Raw genomic sequence first — 21,633 nt, forward strand, 5'->3', positions numbered from 1 at the left:
ACAGAAGCAGTGGAGGTGTGTACGCAAAAAAAAAAAAAAAAAAAAAAAAAAACCCTGAACACAAACCCACAGAAAAATAGATGCTTACTAATAAAAAATCAATTTTGTTTTTGTGACAATACTATAGTTATTTTACGAAAACGTCTTCATCTCCAGCTAAACAGACATACAGTACCTTAGAGTCCAATTGGATGGAATGCATAAATTCTCACAACATATTCATAGACTATCACACAAAGCAAGCAACAATACATACAGAGCTACAAGCTAGCGCTGCAAGCGTTGATGACCTACCATGATGCCATTATTACCGCTGTCATGAATTTTGTAGCAAGTATCTTGACGCACAGTCTTCTGTTTGTGCAGCTGGGCAAATCCTGCGCAGTACACAAAGGGATGTGTACCCCTAACTCACAGGAGCCTTTGGCATCACACAAAAAAGTTTTGTTGGGGAGATTCTAGATCTATCTAGTGGACATTACATCAAGATATCGTGTAGCCTCGGACTGGCAACGTAAATGGATTTGGAAAAAGTCCAACAAACGATAAAAATCAAGCCACAAATCAGATAAAGGAAGTCGAGTGGCAAGCAGACTCAGCAAGTCTGAAGCACTGGTGCACCTCTGACCCTTAAGGGAGCAGTTATTCGGCATGGCACCGTTTGATAGAGTTGTTGCATGGCCTCGTACCAAATTCTGTCAAACTGGCGCGTTGGATCATAATAATCGCAAGCTAGTTCGAGGACTCTGCCAATAATGCTCCTAACATTCCCAGTTGGGTAGAGATCCAGTGGAATTCCTGGCGAATATGGGGTTTGGCAAACATGAAAAAAAAAGCAGCAGAAATTCTCGCCGTGTGTACAAGGGAATTTCCTTACTCAAATGTAAGCCCAAGGTGGCTTGCTACGAGGGACAACAAAACGGAGCATGGAATATCGCCGACGTATCGTCGTTCTGTGAAAGTCCCGTGGATAACAAACAAACATGGCCTGCTATTGAATGCAATGGCACCCCAGCCCGTCACTGCTGTATGGTTACCCTACTGCTCTACAGGCCATCTACAGACACGTCCTCACTGGTCGTCGGGGTTCTGCCCGAAGCGGGACTCATCGCTGGCGACAATCCTAATCCAGTCAATGAGATTCCAGGCCACAGTGACCATCGAAGACCTGTCTGGACACACCTCGGACAGTAATAGGATACGAACCTTGCTGTCAAGCAGCTTATGGCCCAAGAAAAAGGAGTGATGGTCTGGGGTTCCAGTTTATAGCAGGACCACTTGGGTTGTCATCTGCGGAGCTCTGACACCACTGTAGTACGTCGAAGATATTCTACGCCCTGTTTAGTTGACCTTCATGGCAAGGCATCCTGGGCTCAAATTTCTGCAAGATAAGGCCCACCTGAACATAACGAGGGTTCGTACAGATTACCTTCTAGCTTGTCAATCCCTGCCTCGGTGAACAAGGTTGTCGGATGTCACCCGAATTTCGAGCATTGTGAGAATGGCCTTCCAACCAGCTCGGGATTTTGACGACCTAACGCGCCAGTTGGATAGAATTTGGCGCAACATCCCTCAGGAGGAGATCCAACAACTCTGTTAACCAGTTAAAAGACGAATAACTGCTTAACTGCTTACATAAGGGCTGGACGTGGAGTAATATTTTACTAATTTGCCCAATTTGTCACACACTGTCTCTTGAATAAATCATCCATATTATCTGAAGTTGTAATCATTTGTTTGTGTGAACACGTAAACCACATCTACATTGATTTCCATCCCATTTGGATAATTATTTCGTGGTGTATTCTTTCCTGCTCTTTTTTTTCTTTTTTTTTTGTCTTGAAATGTATTTCTCTCCAAAAGTCATCCCGTCTCATTAAGCCCTGTGTTGAACTGTAAATAGCTCTTTTTACAGTTTTGAAAAGGTAATTTAGTAAGTTAGAAATAACGTATTTGCCAAAATAATACCTTTTTGAAACATAAGCATGCAACAAAAAAGTATTACCAACAAGCATTTAAGAAACGCATCCTTTGTGTCGTTGTAATGTCACCATACAACGATATAACACATTGTACAAAGCAGTTCTCCCACTAAACACAAAAGTTATCCTTCATTTTACTTAAATGACTCCCTATCGATAACAGAAGCCCAAAGTTTCTTTGGTAAATACTGCAATTATGATCACACTTTATCTTAAAGTTGTAATGTAACCGAGAAACATCTTTTCTAATAGTAATCGTCCCCCATTTAGCTGAACACAGTGCATTCCACCACTTTTAACTACACTCCTGGAAATGGAAAAAAGAACACATTGACACCGGTGTGTCAGACCCACCATACTTGTTTCGGACACTGCGAGAGGGCTGTACAAGCAATGATCACACGCACGGCACAGCGGACACACCAGGAACCGCGGTGTTGGCCGTCGAATGGCGCTAGCTGCGCAGCATTTGTGCGCCGCCGCCGTCAGTGTCAGCCAGTTTGCCGTGGCATACGGAGCTCCATCGCAGTCTTTAACACTGGTAGCATGCCGCGACAGCGTGGACGTGAACCGTATGTGCAGTTGACGGACTTTGAGCGAGGGCGTATAGTGGGCATGCGGGAGGCCGGGTGGACGTACCGCCGAATTGCTCAACACGTGGGGCGTGAGGTCTCCACAGTACATCGAGGTTGTCGCCAGTGGTCGGCGGAAGGTGCACGTGCCCGTCGACTTGGGACCGGACCGCAGCGACGCACGGATGCACGCCAAGACCGTAGGATCCTACGCAGTGCCGTAGGGGACCGCACCGCCACTTCCCAGCAAATTAGGGACACTGTTGCTCCTGGGGTATCGGCGAGGACCATTCGCAACCGTCTCCATGAAGCTGGGCTACGGTCCCGCACACCGTTAGGCCGTCTTCCGCCCACGCCCCAACATCGTGCAGCCCGCCTCCAGTGGTGTCGCGACAGGCGTGAATGGAGGGACGAATGGAGACGTGTCGTCTTCAGCGATGAGAGTCGCTTCTGCCTTGGTGCCAATGATGGTCGTATGCGTGTTTGGCGCCGTGCAGGTGAGCGCCACAATCAGGACTGCATACGACCGAGGCACACAGGGCCAACACCCGGCATCATGGTGTGGGGAGCGATCTCCTACACTGGCCGTACACCACTGGTGATCGTCGAGGGGACACTGAATAGTGCACGGTACATCCAAACCGTCATCGAACCCATCGTTCTTCCATTCCTAGACCGGCAAGGGAACTTGCTGTTCCAACAGGACAATGCACGTCCGCATGTATCCCGTGCCACCCAACGTGCTCTAGAAGGTGTAAGTCAACTACCCTGGCCAGCAAGATCTCCGGATCTGTCCCCCATTGAGCATGTTTGGGACTGGATGAAGCGTCGTCTCACGCGGTCTGCACGTCCAGCACGAACGCTGGTCCAACTGAGGCGCCAGGTGGAAATGGCATGGCAAGCCGTTCCACAGGACTACATCCAGCATCTCTACGATCGTCTCCATGGGAGAATAGCAGCCTGCATTGCTGCGAAAGGTGGATATACACTGTACTAGTGCCGACATTGTGCATACTCTGTTGCCTGTGTCTATGTGCCTGTGGTTCTGTCAGTGTGATCATGTGATGTATCTGACCCCAGGAATGTGTCAATAAAGTTTCCCCTTCCTGGGACAATGAATTCACGGTGTTCTTATTTCAATTTCCAGGAGTGTATGTGCAGCTATGCATTTAAAATGTCAGATAGTTTTAGAAGTTCCTTATGAGGTATTAACAGCAAATACATTATGCTTAGTACATCATGCCAACCATTTTAGTAACTTTTCTCATTATGTTGACTATCATGAAGGTGTCAAAAAAAAAAAAAGAATTAGATACTCCCAGTGCATCAGACCCACTACCCACACTTCATTAAAATTATTAGCGTAACCACAGACCATTGTTCTACACCAATATGTAGCATAAATTCACCTTGGTCATTTCCCAGAATTATGTACAGTATACTATCACAATACATCACAGAACAGAGCACAAATAAGTCCCTAATACATTATTACTCTATTATCACCACATAACCCTAAAAAATACAGAATAGTTCACAAAAATTAATGTTAATATAAACATTGTAAACTCCTCATCAGCTTCACATAATTCCATAAATACACCCCAAGTAGAAAAATGTTCAAATCCGCATACCTCATTCATTGTAACATCTTGTGTATTTTGAGCCATTAATTATATTTTACATCGCAAGTGAACTTTCAAACACCTTATATATTACTTAGTTTACATAATTTGTTTATTTTTTTGCTTTGACAAACACCATCCGTCACTGAGCCTTTCTCCCTCAATAACATCACGACAGTAATGAAACTAACAAAGTTTGAAAATATCTAATATTTTCATTTCTGTAGATGTTTTGTGTTGCTGACATCAGCTGATTACAAGCACAATAAACAGCATAATGTTATCATTTTACTTTCCCTTACGTAAAAATGCAATTTTTTTCGAAATGCATGTAAACTTCCTAAAATGGCAGTAATTCAAACCCATTTAACTTCAAAAAAGCAGTAATACAACATAGCATACCATAGTTTAAGTAATCCAATAAAAAAATTATTTTCTCGCTTCTACCTTTGGTTCGCATAAATATCATACTTCAGATACAGCGAAAATGTCAAAAATATAAATATTATATGTAAGAGGTTTCCTACATAAACAATAATAAGTGTTATATTTTGCTTTCCAGGCCCCAAAAGGTTTGTCATTATTTAATTAATTGGCACCATGAGATAATAAGAACGTTGCATAACTACATTATTGTGTCATACACTAGTAAAAACAAAATAGATTGACAGTGGGAGGTAATTGTACAAGGATAAAATGACAGAAATTTTAAAATGATTGAAGTAATACTGCAAGAGCATTGAGATCCTGGACTTGTTACATACATAACAGGACAGGGTTTGTGATCCTCTAGGAATGTTCCTGCTACAACATCATTCTCTTGGTCTCCATTTAATTCAGACACTGTTCCTGTTTCAATGACAATCCCCAGTTTACCACTGCTGTGTTCGGTGCAAACACAACACACAGCCAAGGAAAATATCTGAACTGTCTTTGAGCTGTGTCTTTGGGATTCTGTACCAAAGCATGTACTAGGAAGACTGGTTTGACAGAGATTTATCCAGAATGTTGTTTTGCAACTTTGTTGACCCATCATTAAAGGCAACGTCTTTACAGAAATCTCCCACCAATAAAAATTTATTATTGAAATTATTGAGTAACATGAAAGTACAGTCATTGTTCGTCATGCACACTTTTTCATTGCATAGTTATGCTATGTTTTCACATCTTATCTTGAATACTGTTATCCTAAAACTTCTAGAAGTGTAAACTGCATCTTCTCTACTTTGTGCAACAGGTAAGTCAGTATTGGTGGGGCTGTGTTAACACATGATTCTGGCACAAGAGCACTTCTGATTTTTACAACTGACATCTTTAACAATAGACTGAGTTTGGTATTAATTACATTTACTCTGCTATCCAGTAAGTTGATTACTTATTTCTTCACTGTTTGTCTCCGTGGTAGATTCTAAGTTTTCTTAGATTCTAAGTTTTCTAGTCCTGAAACTAAATTTCCAGCACTGGATTTTATTTGAGCCGCCCACAGGATACTGCTAGATTTCACTTGGTCACTATTAGATTTCATATCTGTTTGCCTATCTCCTTCTTTCCCTGAGATAATTCTTACTACACAACACCGATGACGTTTTCTATCAACTTCTACATCTTTTTAATTGTGAAAAGTATGCTGACTCACATCTATTACCCTCCACTCCCTGCTGCTTTATTTTCTGTTTCTCATTCATTTTAACTATAGTTTAAGGTTTTGCCCAGCCCCTCTCTTCCTCTGGGGTTTCTTATTAAAATAGTGTGGTTGTTCCTTTACCTTTATTTTCTCATGGTTTTTGTATGAATGGTTGTTGTTCTCAAAACATGTGTCTATCATAGTCTCTTGCAATTTTTCTTATTGACTTACTATTTGGGTTTTACTTTGTAATATTCTTATGAAATACAAAAATTATGTTAATGCTTGATCCTGAAAGTCTATAATTCTGGGGGTCAGCAGCCACCTGTAAAGATCATCCCTTAATTGTCAACATTGCAAATATTCATTTAAAATGCATTTATTTCTGCCTCTTCATATGCAATGTTTGTAGACAAAGTTCAAGAGAGGAATCTCTAATTGTTAACTATTTACTTGACTTACCAATATCATCAATGATAGTCTTAATACAGCACATTAGGTCCTAGGTTGTTGAAATGACATGACAGAACTTAATGACATGTTTTCAGTTTATGATGTGTTATTTCCACTCAACTTTAATCAATACACAGTCACAAACACTGTATGAAACCGCAAGACAAATATAAACTCCGAATGCACATAAAACTTATGAAAAAAGCATTGCCTTTCTCATCTCAACGAGTTAAAAGATCTTCACACTATATTCACTAACTCTCCGGATACACATAAAAGTTACGAAAAAATGCCTTGCCCCTCTCACCTCAACGAGTTAAAAGATCTTCACATTATATTCATTATCTCTGAAGTGTAATGAGGCTAATGTAATCTGCACAAAGCAAGAATAGTATATACCTCACCAATAGTTCTGGAAGTTTCCAGAAAGTTCTACAGGTAAATTACTATCCACGTAACTTTTCTTTTTCAGTTTTGTAATATTTTCAATTCAAAGCTTATGTTTGCCTCATGTAAATTCTTTTAGAGATTAATAGGTAACAACAGTACTGTAAATTTAGGCGAAATATTGCCGAAATATTTGCATTATGTTAAACTGATAACTTAGCATGTATTGATTGTAAACCAGTAACAGTATAAATACATACAACTGTCTTGAATGACTTAAGATGACTTTCCAAAATAAGAATGAGTGAGAATATTCTCTTTCCCATGCTTTGACTTGCATTTAATGGAAAACTGATTTTGATGGTACCATACGAAGGTACCATATGAAACTATGGATATATAAATGGAATAAATATTTGTGAGGCAAAGATTTGCCTGAGGGCTAGAAAACTTCATAGATATCCACAATTGTTAACAAAGGACGTATCTACATTAACATTAACATCACCTATGATGAACATCCTCCCAGTGTCCTAAAATGCTATAGTGCAACTATTAACAATGATGTCTGACGAGCCACCGGATTATATGAAACAACCACTTTAAAAGTAATTTCTGCTTCTTGTTTGAAGAACTGATTCTGATGTTTCACTTCTCAAAACGGAAAACTTCAGATCTTCATACTGTATGACAGCGACTGGAGAAACAGAAGTCACAGATGATAGTCATATTGCAACAAAAGTTGATCAGTGAGTACCTTCAGCAGCAGTCCCCCCGTTATGCTTGAAAGTATTCGGTTTTTCAGTCAAAATATAGTAAGGCCCTTGGCAGAAGCATCTATGTTGGATGGCAAAGTGCGTTCCATGTTTTATAATTTACAATAAGTCAGTACAGCTTCGGTTTAATTCCTGGTCTCTCTGACAGGCCGTTTATGTACTTGGAGAAGACAACACTTCTATTGGGCGTTTGTGCTATCACATTTTTCTATGATGAAATCTCGCCGTCCATGACAATGTACTGGTTTCTGCCATTAAATAAATCTTCGAGACAGTTGCGTATATAAATATGTGTTAGGACCTCTAGAAGTAATATAAAGCGTCAATAACATATTCTCAGTTTACAAACCGAGTCACTTCGAATAAAACTCTCAAAGCCTCATTAGCTGTTTCCGCCTTCGCCATCTGGAGTTAAGATCACAGACTGCCGATGCTGGTATGGTGTTCCTCTTATATACTAGTACCTGGAGACACTGCACCACAATATATATTTGTCCTCGGAGATTTTTTGGATGGCATGTTTCAGTAAAACCTTCTGAGTTTATGAGCCGCATCAATGCATGCGCAGAACACCGTGGGTGCCCTGGCAGTCAGTGATCTTAACTATTGGTGACGATATTAGAGGCAGTTATCGACAGCTCCTATGTTGTAATTGAAGTGACCTGATTTGTAAGCCAAGAAGATTTTATGGAAGCATGCTACAGCAAAGATGCCTTATAAATCCATGCAGATTTATGAGTTTCTTTCGACGGTACTCAATGAATATGAGACTGGAATACTCCCAACTATGCAGCATTAGATCTATGTTAAGAATGTTGGTCCAAAAGTCCTTCTCTTTTGTCCACCTAAACCGTACACCAACAACAAAATATTGGAGTTTGTTCAGACATATTCTCTGATTGGTTCGGTATAAAGGACCTGCGGTATTAGTAGAGAGTAACAATGTAATTATGAGTTATTGGGTTTGTTATCACAGTCACCATGGTTTTTGTAAAAATATCTTCAAAGGAGTTGAAAAGCCTCTAACATGCAATCAGTAAAGCGTACAGTATAAAGTACTGAGTAATGCAACAACACTCACATCATTGTGCTGCTCATCCATTGCATTCATTTAACTCATAAGCAGCACGATCTTCAACAGTAACCCTATCAAAATTGCTGACTATCACTACAACCAACACTGCCAACAGAAGAAAGTCCGAACAGAGCCGACAAGAACTGGATGTAACGTAAGCTGGAGGGCGAAGAATAGAAGCGGACATTATTATTGCCAGTATCAAAATACTTTCCGAGGCACATGCACTACAAGTACTGGTGCCATTTGTACTGTTGTCTAGTTATTTTCAGTGCAATACAGGCACAAAGATCAGTGGGGGTAAGAAATCAAACGAAATGCTGTTACACTCTAACCAGCAATTTGTGATAGTGAATCTCTTAAATCTCAGTAGTCAGAAAGTATCTCTGGACAACCCCGAAAATTTGTTGTTCTCGTTCGGGAACCACTTTCACAGGGTGGGGCAAATAAAAGTTGTCTGGGGAACAGAGTTCCAGGTACAAAGGAATACAGCAGAGTATAGTAGATGTTGAAAGAGACCACCATTCATCTGTGGGCACTTTTGGTCCCAGGTCAACAAGTTGCTGAATGCGGATCGAAAATGGACTGCTGGAAGTGCTGCAGTTTCAACCCTAATGTTCTGCTGCAATTATTCAAGACTATGAGGGTTGTTGCGATATACCTTAAGGTTGAAGGCTTTCTACACACTGACAAATAAGGTGGCCTGAGTGGACACTATGGGCCGTGACCAGACTGACCTTTGTTAACAACTGCGTCACGCGTGAAGGCTGTGCAAACGTGCTGCAAGGTTGGACCAGCTGTACAGACAGTGGTTCCATCCTGTTGGAAGTAACTGTAGGTCTTTCCCTCCTCCGTTAATGCTGCCACAAATTCCAGTCAATTGTATCCACTGGTCTGGGCCACCAACTTGCTCCACCCTGATTAAGTAAATGCATAAACTGACGGAATGTTCCTCCCATCTTCTCTGATTTCACATGGTTTCCACAACTCCCTTTTCTTTTCTTCAGATGTTTGTGACCTGTGTTTTCCAAAATATAGCATTTGATATTTGCGTCAGTGTCAAATTTATCTCACATTCTCAGCAACCTCAATTACAATAGTACAAAAATCGAGTAACCGTATGCATTCACAAGGTTCAAACGCGCCGTGAATTACAACAAGATATTAATATTTGTGATTTATTGTGATATTTATTGCAATTTTATGTGGTATTTCGCAAGAGTGTGGGTTAGATGATGTCGTCGTCGACTGTCCGATACACAAAGTGCTTAGGTGAAGTGTTTGTATATCTACGCCTAAACCCGCCTAACTGTGTTTTCTTTCAGATGCATGCAATAAGTTACGTACAGCTGGTGTTCCTGTGGATAACCTCTCACTATTGTACCTCTAATGTGCCGACAGCGTGATGCTGACGATGCCTCGCCTTACCAAAGAGCTCTACCGGGTGCACATCTTCGCCGACCCCGACCCAGACCCCATGTGGGTCTCCTGGACAAATTACAGAAAAACCGTCTCCATAACCCTCGACTGGATGCTATTGAATGACTACTCGCTCGGAGACGTCGTCGTCATGGACCTGAAGAACACGACTGCCGGACACGTCCTCCGGTCTGATATCAATATGATACGGGCTATTGAATTTGGCTACAAGGTAGGTTCTTTCAAAACATTGTTCTACATACAATGCACACAAATCACAAATATTACCTTCTGTGGAACTTGTAGTACTTACGTAGAATTTTGTCCATATAACGAGACGAGTAACACTACCCTTTAGAACTCTGTATCAGTTACTTGCACCTCCTTGTGTCAAAATTACAGCTGTAGACATGCTGGAAACTGAGACAGAAATTTCTCCCAGGTTTCCTTCTCCTGGAAGCACTTAAGTGTGAAATACAGAATAATCCCGTTGATGTAGATATAGATAACTTTGTATAAAACATTCTTGGTTTCCTTGCAGCAGCACCCCTGAGTAAAAACTTGAGTTTTTGACGATTACAGTGATTGGCTAACTTTACATTTGAACAACCTGAAAAGTGCAAGTGTTTTGTGAGTTGGCTACATACGAAACAGTAACGTCACAATGACCTTGAATGCACGACATCTTCAAGTTGTGGGAAATTCAAAAACGCAAGCTAGTGGAAATGACCCAGTTATTATAGTGGTACATTCACTCACAACAAAGTTCGAAAACTTGAAATTACCTCACATGTGCCAGCAGCCATTATGACCCCACGCTCAAAAGTCTCTGAATGATCTGAAACTTGCGTTATGTTCAAAAATATGTAAGGATATTGACAATACTGCAGTATTTCCATGGAAAAATTGCTATATCTGCACCTAAATTTTACGTAAATTAACGTCATCTTCAACACTATTCTTTATTTGTCAGAAATACGCGAAGATATTGATTACACCAGTGTAATTCGGTATTTCTGATCTAATTCGAAGGTTAAGCAGCAATTATGAAAGTCCATCGTTAGATCTCTGTAACATTCTTGTTGTAAGGTACAAACGGCTCTCAAATCAATTATTTCTGCCTCTCAATTATTCTACAAGACAATTTTTACTAATACTACATTATTCCACAGTCTAAAAATACATAATCTTCACCAGAATAGTGCAAAATGGTGCCATGTTCAAAAACAATTTGTCAGAACCACAGTACTCGTATTTCCATAAAGAAAAATAGGACTCACGCACCGAAAGTTCCATACAAATTTAATTATGTAAACACATAGTTCATCCATCCAAGGAGTCGTAAATCTCGAAGATTTTTGCCTGTTATCGATATCGATGCAGACAAGGTAAATGTCTGCCTATCCCTGAGAAAAGGGGTTTTAACGAAATGACAGACAGAGTCCGGCATTGAATGACAAACAACAAATATATTTTCGTCTAATATTATTACAAATTAAAAATTTGCAGATTTATTCCTTTTCTTGTACTGAAAATCCATACTTCTTACAAAATTAATGACTCTAGGTCAACAGGGAGTGCCCTCTTGCTTATGACGGGTGCATTTGCGAGTGTAAAAAGTGCAACATAAATGGTCGTATCTTTTGACAGCATTGAGTCACAAGCTTACATTTATTACACCGCCAACGGTCTATAGACCTTATTATGCGAAACACATTTCAACTTGAGACGTCGACCTGTTCCTGAGAGAAAGGGCAAATGGCCAAATTTTTTTTCGTATGTTATAGTAATAAATTAACGATTTTCGGATTTATCTTCCTTTACTTGCCTTGTAGAACCTTGCTTCTCTCCAAATTTCATTATTCTGTCTCAATTGGAATTACGTTCTAGGTTGTAATGTGTGAGTTTGTAAGTATCAAAATATATGACATAAATGGCCGTATCTTTTGATCACACTAACTTAGAAGCCTCATTTTTTGACACCCTAAAGGGACCGTGGTCCGTAATGTCGTAATATGTGACATAAATTGCAACTTTATACTTCTTCCTGTTCCTGCGGAAAGGAGTTTTTAACAGACAGACAGATAGACAGACCACAAAGTGATGCTATAGGGGATTTGTTTTTACAGGTTGATTAAGGGAACCCTAAAATCACATGAGGTACACGAGAGCTGCATAAATTAATGTTGTTTATTTCTCTCTCTGCCTCACACAAATACACAAACAATGTTGATGAACTTACTAGTTAAGAAGCACTTGTAAAAGTCTACAGTTCAACCTCTTTACCATACTAGGTGCAAGACACAACGGACATTCAAAAAGGTGGTTCGCTACTAAATTGATGTAAAAAAAACTGCAATGCTTGTCAAGTGTCACATTATTAGTTCAAAGTCTGAAGTATCCACAAACATACGTCATCAACTTAAAAATGCAATGTTTATGTCAAGTGTTACAAAGTCGTTTACCCACACACACACACACACACACACACACACACACACACACACACACACACACACACACACATATATATATATATTCATCAAAATTGAATCCTAAAACAGAGCTCGAGGCTCTCAAATTCATTGTACCATGCTGTTTCCTCATTTAAAAGGTTACAAAACACGTGTGGCTAAAAATAACATCAGAGGCAAGTAGCTGAAACTCCACTTTTAGACCTAAATGAGGAAATGCATTAGACCAAACCTGACCAAATCTATAACCTTAAAAACATATGCTGGCTTAAATACTATGTATAGTAGACAAGCACACAAACAAATAGGCTGTCTCAATTGCTGCGAGCTACTCGAAGAATGCAATTTATGTGATCCTAGCCTAAATGAAAGTATCACTAAAAATAAACGTGACTAAATGTAATTGTAGTGGTTTGGGGTGGGGAGGGGGAGAGAACACAATAACATACGAACTATTATTGTCAAGTATCATTGTGTTATTTTGACATTTCAAATGTCCATCATACATGCTAATATTGATTTTTATTACATTGCTCTTGGCACATTGAAGACTATGTACAAAATAAACGTTTGAGGAAAGCAATAACATCGACCGATTAGAACTTTATGCTAAGCCTCTTTAAACCTGCATTTCTTCTACATGCAAGTGCAAATTTTAATTTATTAATATTTTTGTTGTAATATAAACAAAGAACAAATTTCATGTAGAAATGGTAATGTATGGCTTACTTGTTACAGTTTAGCTGGAACAGGACTAACATTTTACATTTTTGCTGAAAAGCATCGATCTATAGGGATGTTTGTTACAATTCTGGAGTAATATGATGACATATGAGGGAGTATATATATACACTCCTGGAAATTGAACACCGTGAATTCATTGTCCCAGGAAGGGGAAACTTTATTGACACATTCCTGGGGTCAGATACATCACATGATCACACTGACAGAACCACAGGCACATAGACACAGGCAACAGAGCATGCACAATGTCGGCACTAGTACAGTGTATATCCACCTTTCGCAGCAATGCAGGCTGCTATTCTCCCATGGAGACGATCGTAGAGATGCTGGATGTAGTCCTGTGGAACGGCTTGCCATGCCATTTCCACCTGGCGCCTCAGTTGGACCAGCGTTCGTGCTGGACGTGCAGACCGCGTGAGACGACGCTTCATCCAGTCCCAAACATGCTCAATGGGGGACAGATACGGAGATCTTGCTGGCCAGGGTAGTTGAATTACACCTTCTAGAGCACGTTGGGTGGCACGGGATACATGCGGACGTGCATTGTCCTGTTGGAACAGCAAGTTCCCTTGCCGGTCTAGGAATGGTAGAACGATGGGTTCGATGACGGTTTGGATGTACCGTGCACTATTCAGTGTCCCCTCGACGATCACCAGTGGTGTACGGCCAGTGTAGGAGATCGCTCCCCACACCATGATGCCGGGTGTTGGCCCTGTGTGCCTCGGTCGTATGCAGTCCTGATTGTGGCGCTCACCTGCACGGCGCCAAACACGCATACGACCATCATTGGCACCAAGGCAGAAGCGACTCTCATCGCTAAAGACGACACGTCTCCATTCGTCCCTCCATTCACGCCTGTCGCGACACCACTGGAGGCGGTCTGCACGATGTTGGGGCGTGAGCGGAAGACGGCCTAACGGTGTGCGGGACCGTAGCCCAGCTTCATGGAGACGGTTGCGAATGGTCCTCGCCGATACCCCAGGAGCAACAGTGTCCCTAATTTGCTGGGAAGTGGCGGTGCGGTCCCCTACGGCACTGCGTAGGATCCTACGGTCTTGGCGTGCATCCGTGCGTCGCTGCGGTCCGGTCCCAGGTCGACGGGCACGTGCACCTTCCGCCGACCACTGGCGACAACATCGATGTACTGTGGAGACCTCACGCCCCACGTGTTGAGCAATTCGGCGGTACGTCCACCCGGCCTCCCGAATGCCCACTATACACCCTCGCTCAAAGTCCGTCAACTGCACATACGGTTCACGTCCATGCTGTCGCGGCATGCTACCAGTGTTAAAGACTGCGATGGAGCTCCGTATGTCACGGCAAATTGGCTGACACTGACGGCGGCGGTGCACAAATGCTGCGCAGCTAGCGCCATTCGACGGCCAACACCGCGGTTCTTGGTGTGTCTGCTGTGCCGTGCGTGTGATCATTGCTTGTACAGCCCTCTCGCAGTGTCCGGAGCAAGTATGGTGGGTCTGACACACCGGTGTCAATGTGTTCTTTTTCCCATTTCGAGGAGTGTACATATAATGAAGTCATTTAATAAATCATTATATTTTGTTGGGAATCACTAAAATATTGATCTGCTAAAAAACTTAATGTGCTAAAGACACTTATTACACAGCAGGAAAATGTATCATATTTTGATATGGTTCTAAAACCCTTCCATCGATTCACCACTGAACAATACACAATGGAGACAGCAGTCTGTCGTTCGAGTACTTAAGGCGTACACTGCCGTAGGTCTCTGACTACCACACAATATATTCTGCTGGCGCTGTGCAAGCCCTTATCACACAAACACCATAAGCAGTTTGTTAACTTAGTGTTGACAAATCACCTTCTAAGCAAGAATCAAGAAGACTTCACCAGCTGTCATAACAGCTAACCCTGGACAAGAAAGAGGTGCTTATCACAATCTTTTTCGATACTGTCAGTGTCTATGTTTTACTTACTGTCATAAAATTTACTGACAACACAGTACAGGGTTTCTGCTCATCTGCTCATACCTGATGTTTCAACAACTGTGCCTATTCTGTGGAACGACAAAGTCGCAATGACACCAGGCACCATCAGCAACTTCTTTTTTTCTTTCAGTTACTGCCTGACAGCTCTGATTTCTGCTACCAGTTATGTATCTGCCCCCTCCCCTCTTCTCTCTTCATCACTGCTTCAGGTATTGGTAGGAATGACCGACTTGTGATAAGTGGAAATTGGACCAATCACGTCTCTCGGTCTACATTCTCATGCTGAACAGTCTCCCCACAATGTTTTCACACTGGATAGGCCCGAGAATTGAGTTCCAATAGTGGTATTATTTGTAAAAATTTTATCTTCTCGTTTACCGGTATTTTCCACTATTTCTCGGCCCCTTGAGTGTCACTTATGTAGTTGTAGAAGTGGGAGTAGTAGTAGTAATAGTAGTAGTAGTAGCAGTTATGTGCCAATACATTCAGCTCGATGTTCATACGCATGCAATCATAAAGTCATCAAACCCACACACAGAAAACAACAACAATAACAATAACAAAAACAATAAAACAACAGACATGAAAACGTACAAGTAAAACACACCACAGATATATGTACAACCATGCACCCAAACAGCATACATACAATAACACCAAAACCTACACATTCACACACCTCCATCAAAACACTGGCACAGGCATAAACATGCAATCACATGCTCACTTTATACATTAAGTACCTCTTCTTATGACTGATGAGAACAAAATATTTATGAAGTATATGATGTATCAGACATCATTTGATCTGTTGCACTGATCGCAAGATTAGCTCCTTGTAAACATCATGAGAACTAAAATATACAGAGATGAAAAGGAAGATTGTTGTGATTGTTCAGGAGGCATCAGAAAGTCGTACTGTAGCCATATTATAATAATCATGAATCATCAAGCTTGATGAGCTCTAACCTGGATATGAAGGAGTCGATGTATGCCTGTATTGTGGCTGACCATGTGAACATATCTTATTACTGAAAGTGACTACCAGCAGTTGAGCGAAAGCATGACAGTGACTGTATTAATAATGTCAACATGGATGGATAGATACGGTTATTGTGCTTCTCAATGGACACACACAGCTGAAGTTTTAACATATGAGTGCATATTATAAGTGGCATGCCGCTGATTCTGCTACTTTTCACTGGCTGACTTTATAATAGAAGTTTAATGTATTTTCATATTCCGGTTTTAAATGACAGCCTTCAGTTTTTACGTACTACAGTCTTTTTCCGAAAATACAAAAGATACTCCAGTAAATTACGGTTTCTCCAAATGTGAAAACGTGTTCGGAGGCAGAACATGGTCTTGTACTTGAAACATATATTCGATTGATATTTAAAAGCACTGCTATCGATAAAATCTTGTCAATACTGTACCACTCATCAATAATCAGTAAGTGAAATACAATTATGTAGAAGTATTATCAAAAACTAATTACCAGTTAAATACATTCTGGAACAGAAGCTATTGGTACTGACAGAAATTTCTATTTTCAAGACAGACAAAATAGTTAATACTTTAAACAAACTCAGTGCATTAACAAGTATAACATGTTCCATGGTAAAAAGAAACTATTTCTCTTACAAAGTACAAGGTGATACACAACCCATAAGGTATGGCTTTAAAAAGTCATCTTTTGCTTCAATGTACTAGATATACACAACCAACGAAGTGTAGCTTAACGTTGCACATGTAATATAAATAGTTCTATAAATATATAGCATTTTACTTACTATAAAGTGTTGTGCATGAAGAACTAACAACATATTCCAAATAACTTTAAAACACCATATAGCACTTAAACATGTAGAATACGAAATATTGACAAATGCTGCCCAATACACAACCTCATGTCCAACAATAACAAAAACTAGAAAATGGCGGCAATTGCATATGGTCTTCTCATGTGCACTCCTTTGTATGATTCAGTCGGAAGACCGAAGTACTTACCATAACACATGATATGTTCCTGTGCACACTATTGTCCAGGTAGAACACTCTCCCATAATGTGCACAAGTGAACCTCCAATGTGGCTCAGAACTTCTGGCAGCTGCAGTGAAACCTTGATAAGGCTTCTGGATGAAATAGATAACAGTCGCTAATTCTCATTTCCATCGTGTTATCTGCATATGACCCAAAATAATACGTGTTTCTATCATTTATTGAACTGAATTTGACGTATTAAGAAAGTGAATCATGTCAGCTTTCCAGTAAAATAACCTTATTTAATGTTAAATTGAAAGTCTGTTTCTCTACTATTTCATCACCGAAGCAAATAATCGCAAAAATTACAGCAACTAGGGTATAGCCTTGGAAGATCAAACGCAGCACTTAACAATATTTAATGGAATTTTTTCGCCATGGTTGTTTTAACTGTTTTCTTAATTATACACCTTAAGATGATTTGGCTCAAGCCATTACCATAATCACATTAAAACTCGCATGCCCACAGTACAGCTACACATGTGAATTTGACAAGTGAAAGTGTATCAACAATCTTTAAATGTAGCTTTCGTAATGGTTTAAGACAAAACGATTTAATGTATATAATTAAAAAAATAAAAAGTGATCAAGATGGAAAATTACATTATCTAGCAACAGTGATTGTGGACCGTTTTTATGATTTTGTGTCATTTATATCCACTTATAGTTTAAATATGAAGTATACACTGAGATGCTCTAATAGAGCAAAACACGTTAAGACTCAAGACTAGGGCCTACTGGGAGTGACGACAGTCTAAAGTACATGCACACATTTTTTACATGGTAGAAATGGCTCATTTCAGCCATGTTTAATTTTTATGCAGCATAAAAATTTTTTACTTCTGCACACTTGTACTGTTTGAGACTGGCAAACTGAGGGGTAAAGGTTATTGAGCCACCAGAACTGATGCATTTTGTGGCGGAAAACAGAACTGTAGACCAGTAGCCTCCCTAAGCAGTTAGAAGTCTCTCCTATGGCTCGTTATTAGATAGTGTATTATTCTATATGATTATTCATATAATTCAGTGCCTATTCATATCATTCAGTACCTATTGTTTGCTGCCGATCTATCTTAATGTTTAAATATGGATCATAATAAGATCAAGATTATCGAGATGGCTTCTAGACATTAATTAGTCAGAAGCCAAAACTCTTTGAGTTCATTATTCAAGTGTAATGAGTGCACACCTTCAGGAATTCCTCCAAATTGGACAAGTATAACTTTTTGGTACTCTGTGAATACACTAGCGGTTACATTAGGTCAAACTCTAAACATAGCTGAACACATTTACCACTAGCAAGAAGGCGTAATTGCTCCATGTATAGCAAAACTGAACTTCTGGAAGCACTGGTCATTCAGTAATTGCTTACAGCGATGACATACTGCAAAGGTTTAGTTAGGAAAGCTGACAGTATTTCTGGAATAAAATAGATGCCAACATATCATATATCTGTGACATTTACCATTTTGATTGTACACTTATTTTTACTATATAGATAGAGTGGTAGCTTCATCCATCCTCGTAGATGGCAGTGAAATCTTGACATCCAAAACAGGTCGTGATATGATGTTCTGTGCGAGTAAATACACTATCTTGCTCAGAAGCAACCTTCCCCTCGCTGTATCACACAGCAGATTCACGTTTCAAACTCTGAGGTTAGTTAATTAATGGCCTCTTTAAATAACTATAATTTCCTTTTGTAAACAGTAGTTACTAGTAATCCAGTGCCCCTGACTCTAAGACAGCCTATATACATTTTAATTTCTTACAACACATTATTATCACTTCCCTCATTTTTGCATTAACATTATCAACAGTTATTATAACTAATACTACAATCATTACCTATATAGTTGTTACTCAGTTGCTATTGTTTCTAATATTTTTACTTATTCCTCTAGAAGTGGAATTACAATAACTATTTCGCCATTGTTTGTATCTAAACTTGGTCCCAAGCCTATTACCCAGTTTTACATACCATTTAGATGGTGACAAATATTGAACTATATGAAAAAAACGTAAATTAATTAGAAACTACGCCATGTATACACTTTATTCAACATGTAAACGTCACTTTCGATATTCGGATTTACGTTATTACATGTTCGGTATGCTAGCCATTAATGGCGATGATGTGGCGCAGGCAAATAGCAAAATTCTGCATGACCCACTGAAGTGTCGGAAAATCGGTGCTGTCTATGACCTCTTGAATGGTAGTTTGCAGCTCAGCTACGGTTTTGGGGCTATTTCTGTGCATCTTGTCTTAAATATGGTCCCACAAAAAGGAGGGCGTGTGTTGAAATCCAGAGAATATGGCGGCCAATCGAAGCCCATGCCAGTGGCCTCTGGGTACCCCAGAGCCAGAATGCAGTCCCTGAAGTGCTTCTCCAGGATAACAAACCCTCTTCTGCTTTGATGGGGTCGAGCTCCATCTTGCATGAACCACATCTTATCAAAATAAGGGTCACTTTGGATAATGGGGAGGAAATCATCTTCAAAAACCATCACGTAATATTCGACAGTCTTCTGGCCAAGGATCATCGATTATTCCGTGACTAGACATTGCACACCACACAGTCACCCGTTGAGGGTGAAGAGACTACTCTATCACGAAATGCAGATTCTCAGTCCCCCAGATGCGCCAGTTTTGCTTATTGACGAACCCATCTAAATTAAACTGGGCTTCCTCGCTAAACCAAATCATATATGCGCATAGTAATTCCCATCATGCCTCACAGCCAACTGTGCAGTTTGAATGTCCTAGTGCAAACCGTTCAGAAGGTATAACGATTTTATTTCATACAGTTCAATATTTGCCACTCTGGGTGTATATTGGTAATTATCCATAACAGTACAAGAAATAGAAATTAAGGAAGAAATACTCAAAAACATCCACAGGTTTTGCCACTACTGTAAAGTCTGTTTGCTGAATAGTTGAAACTATCCATCGTGAGTTGTTTTAAGATTGTTACTTGTGTTACTGCAATTTTTAATGTTTCATTTCCATCTATCCCTTGTATCTTAACATCTGTCAAATGTGAGTAAACATGCAGAGTATTGCAGTATGCAACAATGTTGGCATAACTCGACTATCTAATCGTTCGATTCTTTGCAGACTGCCTATTGCCGGAGCTTGAAAGCATTACATTTGATAAATGCTGACAAAGTAGTTGATTTGGCAATGAAAATATTGAAGGTAGCTCTCTCTGAAAAGTTGCAGAAGAGGGTAAGAAATGATTCATTTTGTTATGTATTTCTCATGGTGCTATAACTGAGGGCAAATCATATAACAGGAGTAGAATATGTCTGTAGGTTCTGGCTCACTTTCCATTTTCTAACTCACTCACTCGTTTCCCTTGCTCATTGACTAGTAAATGAAAACTTATCCAGAACCTACAGAAATATTCTAGTACAATCCACTTTTCAGGTCTAACTAGCTTAATTTCATTTAAATTATTTAGAGCACTTAATGAAAATGAATATTTTTTCATATCATATTCACCAATTATCAAAATAATTATTGTTTTCATATAAAAGGGTAATATAGGAAAATAAAATTTAGTACTTTTTGTAAAAATTTTGCTAATTCTTTCTTCTTGAGCTGCGATAAGATTTTTATGATCTGTTGTTTGATATATGACTTACTTACAGTTCTATCACATTCACAAGTAACTTTAATTTCCTGATGTCCCGATAAACATACTTTACAATTTTTGTAATTCACTAACATTCTTCTTCTCTAGACAGTGAGCATACTGCTTTAGCTGTTTGCTGTTGTCCATTTAAAGATTATAAAATTTAATAGGAAAAAAACTAAATTCATTCCCAAAAACTCTGAAGCAGCCACCACATTGTCGTTTTATGGACTCCTCTGACCCTATGTACACAGCGCTACATGAAGACCGACTTGTGTCTTAACAGAAACGCTTCATTTCTCCGTGCTGTTATTAAGTACACAGGTGAAGGTGTTGACTGTTTTGTCAAATGGCTAGCTCTCCTCCAACCACTGATATTTCAACGACTTGGTGAGATAATGGCCAAAATCCTTCAGTCTACATAATTTGCTTATAGGTATGACAGAGTGAAATAGCTCTAAGATTGTATATAAAGTTGATATTCGATTGACAAAGTGCTACTTTCATCAGTTTATTTCGTATGAATAGTTTGTTATGAAACTGTATGGAGTTACGTCAGTGTCTGATTTGAGTAGTGTAACTCGTTTAAAATCGAGATATGCGTCATATGCTTTGAGAAAATTATTGAGAGGGTTAATATACCACATTTCCTGTGGGAAATCTTCGTTTCTTCCATTTTTCAATTATATGTTCTGTAGATTAACGTGTTCGAATAATGAAGAGTCAAGTAACTGAATTTGAACTTACTTATCTAAGAATTACAATTACAAACACTTTGAATCAGAACGAACACACACAAATTGATGTGGGGAAGGATAAACAATGATTGTGTTTTATTCAGAGGTCACTTAGA

At 39.7% G+C, this 21,633-nt stretch overlaps 1 protein-coding gene across 3 annotated transcripts in view; it reads left to right on the top strand.

Annotated features, from left to right (window-relative positions):
* The window catches only part of LOC124797909 (retinol-binding protein pinta-like), a 232,550-nt gene that overhangs the window by 31,373 nt on the left and 179,544 nt on the right, over window positions 1-21,633 (top strand). Inside the window, exons 4-5 of one of the 3 annotated variants that reach the window (XM_047261031.1) lie at window positions 9,896-10,145; window positions 20,261-20,371. The exons of 1 other annotated variant lie outside the window; for it this stretch is intronic. In XM_047261031.1, the coding sequence (XP_047116987.1) occupies window positions 9,896-10,145; window positions 20,261-20,371 (361 nt within the window). The remainder of the gene's footprint in view (window positions 1-9,895; window positions 10,146-20,260; window positions 20,372-21,633) is intronic. One more of the 3 variants, XM_047261032.1, reaches the window with a different exon arrangement.

This window comes from Schistocerca piceifrons, chromosome 5 (assembly GCF_021461385.2).
Source record: "Schistocerca piceifrons isolate TAMUIC-IGC-003096 chromosome 5, iqSchPice1.1, whole genome shotgun sequence".
NCBI lineage: Eukaryota > Metazoa > Arthropoda > Insecta > Orthoptera > Acrididae > Schistocerca > Schistocerca piceifrons.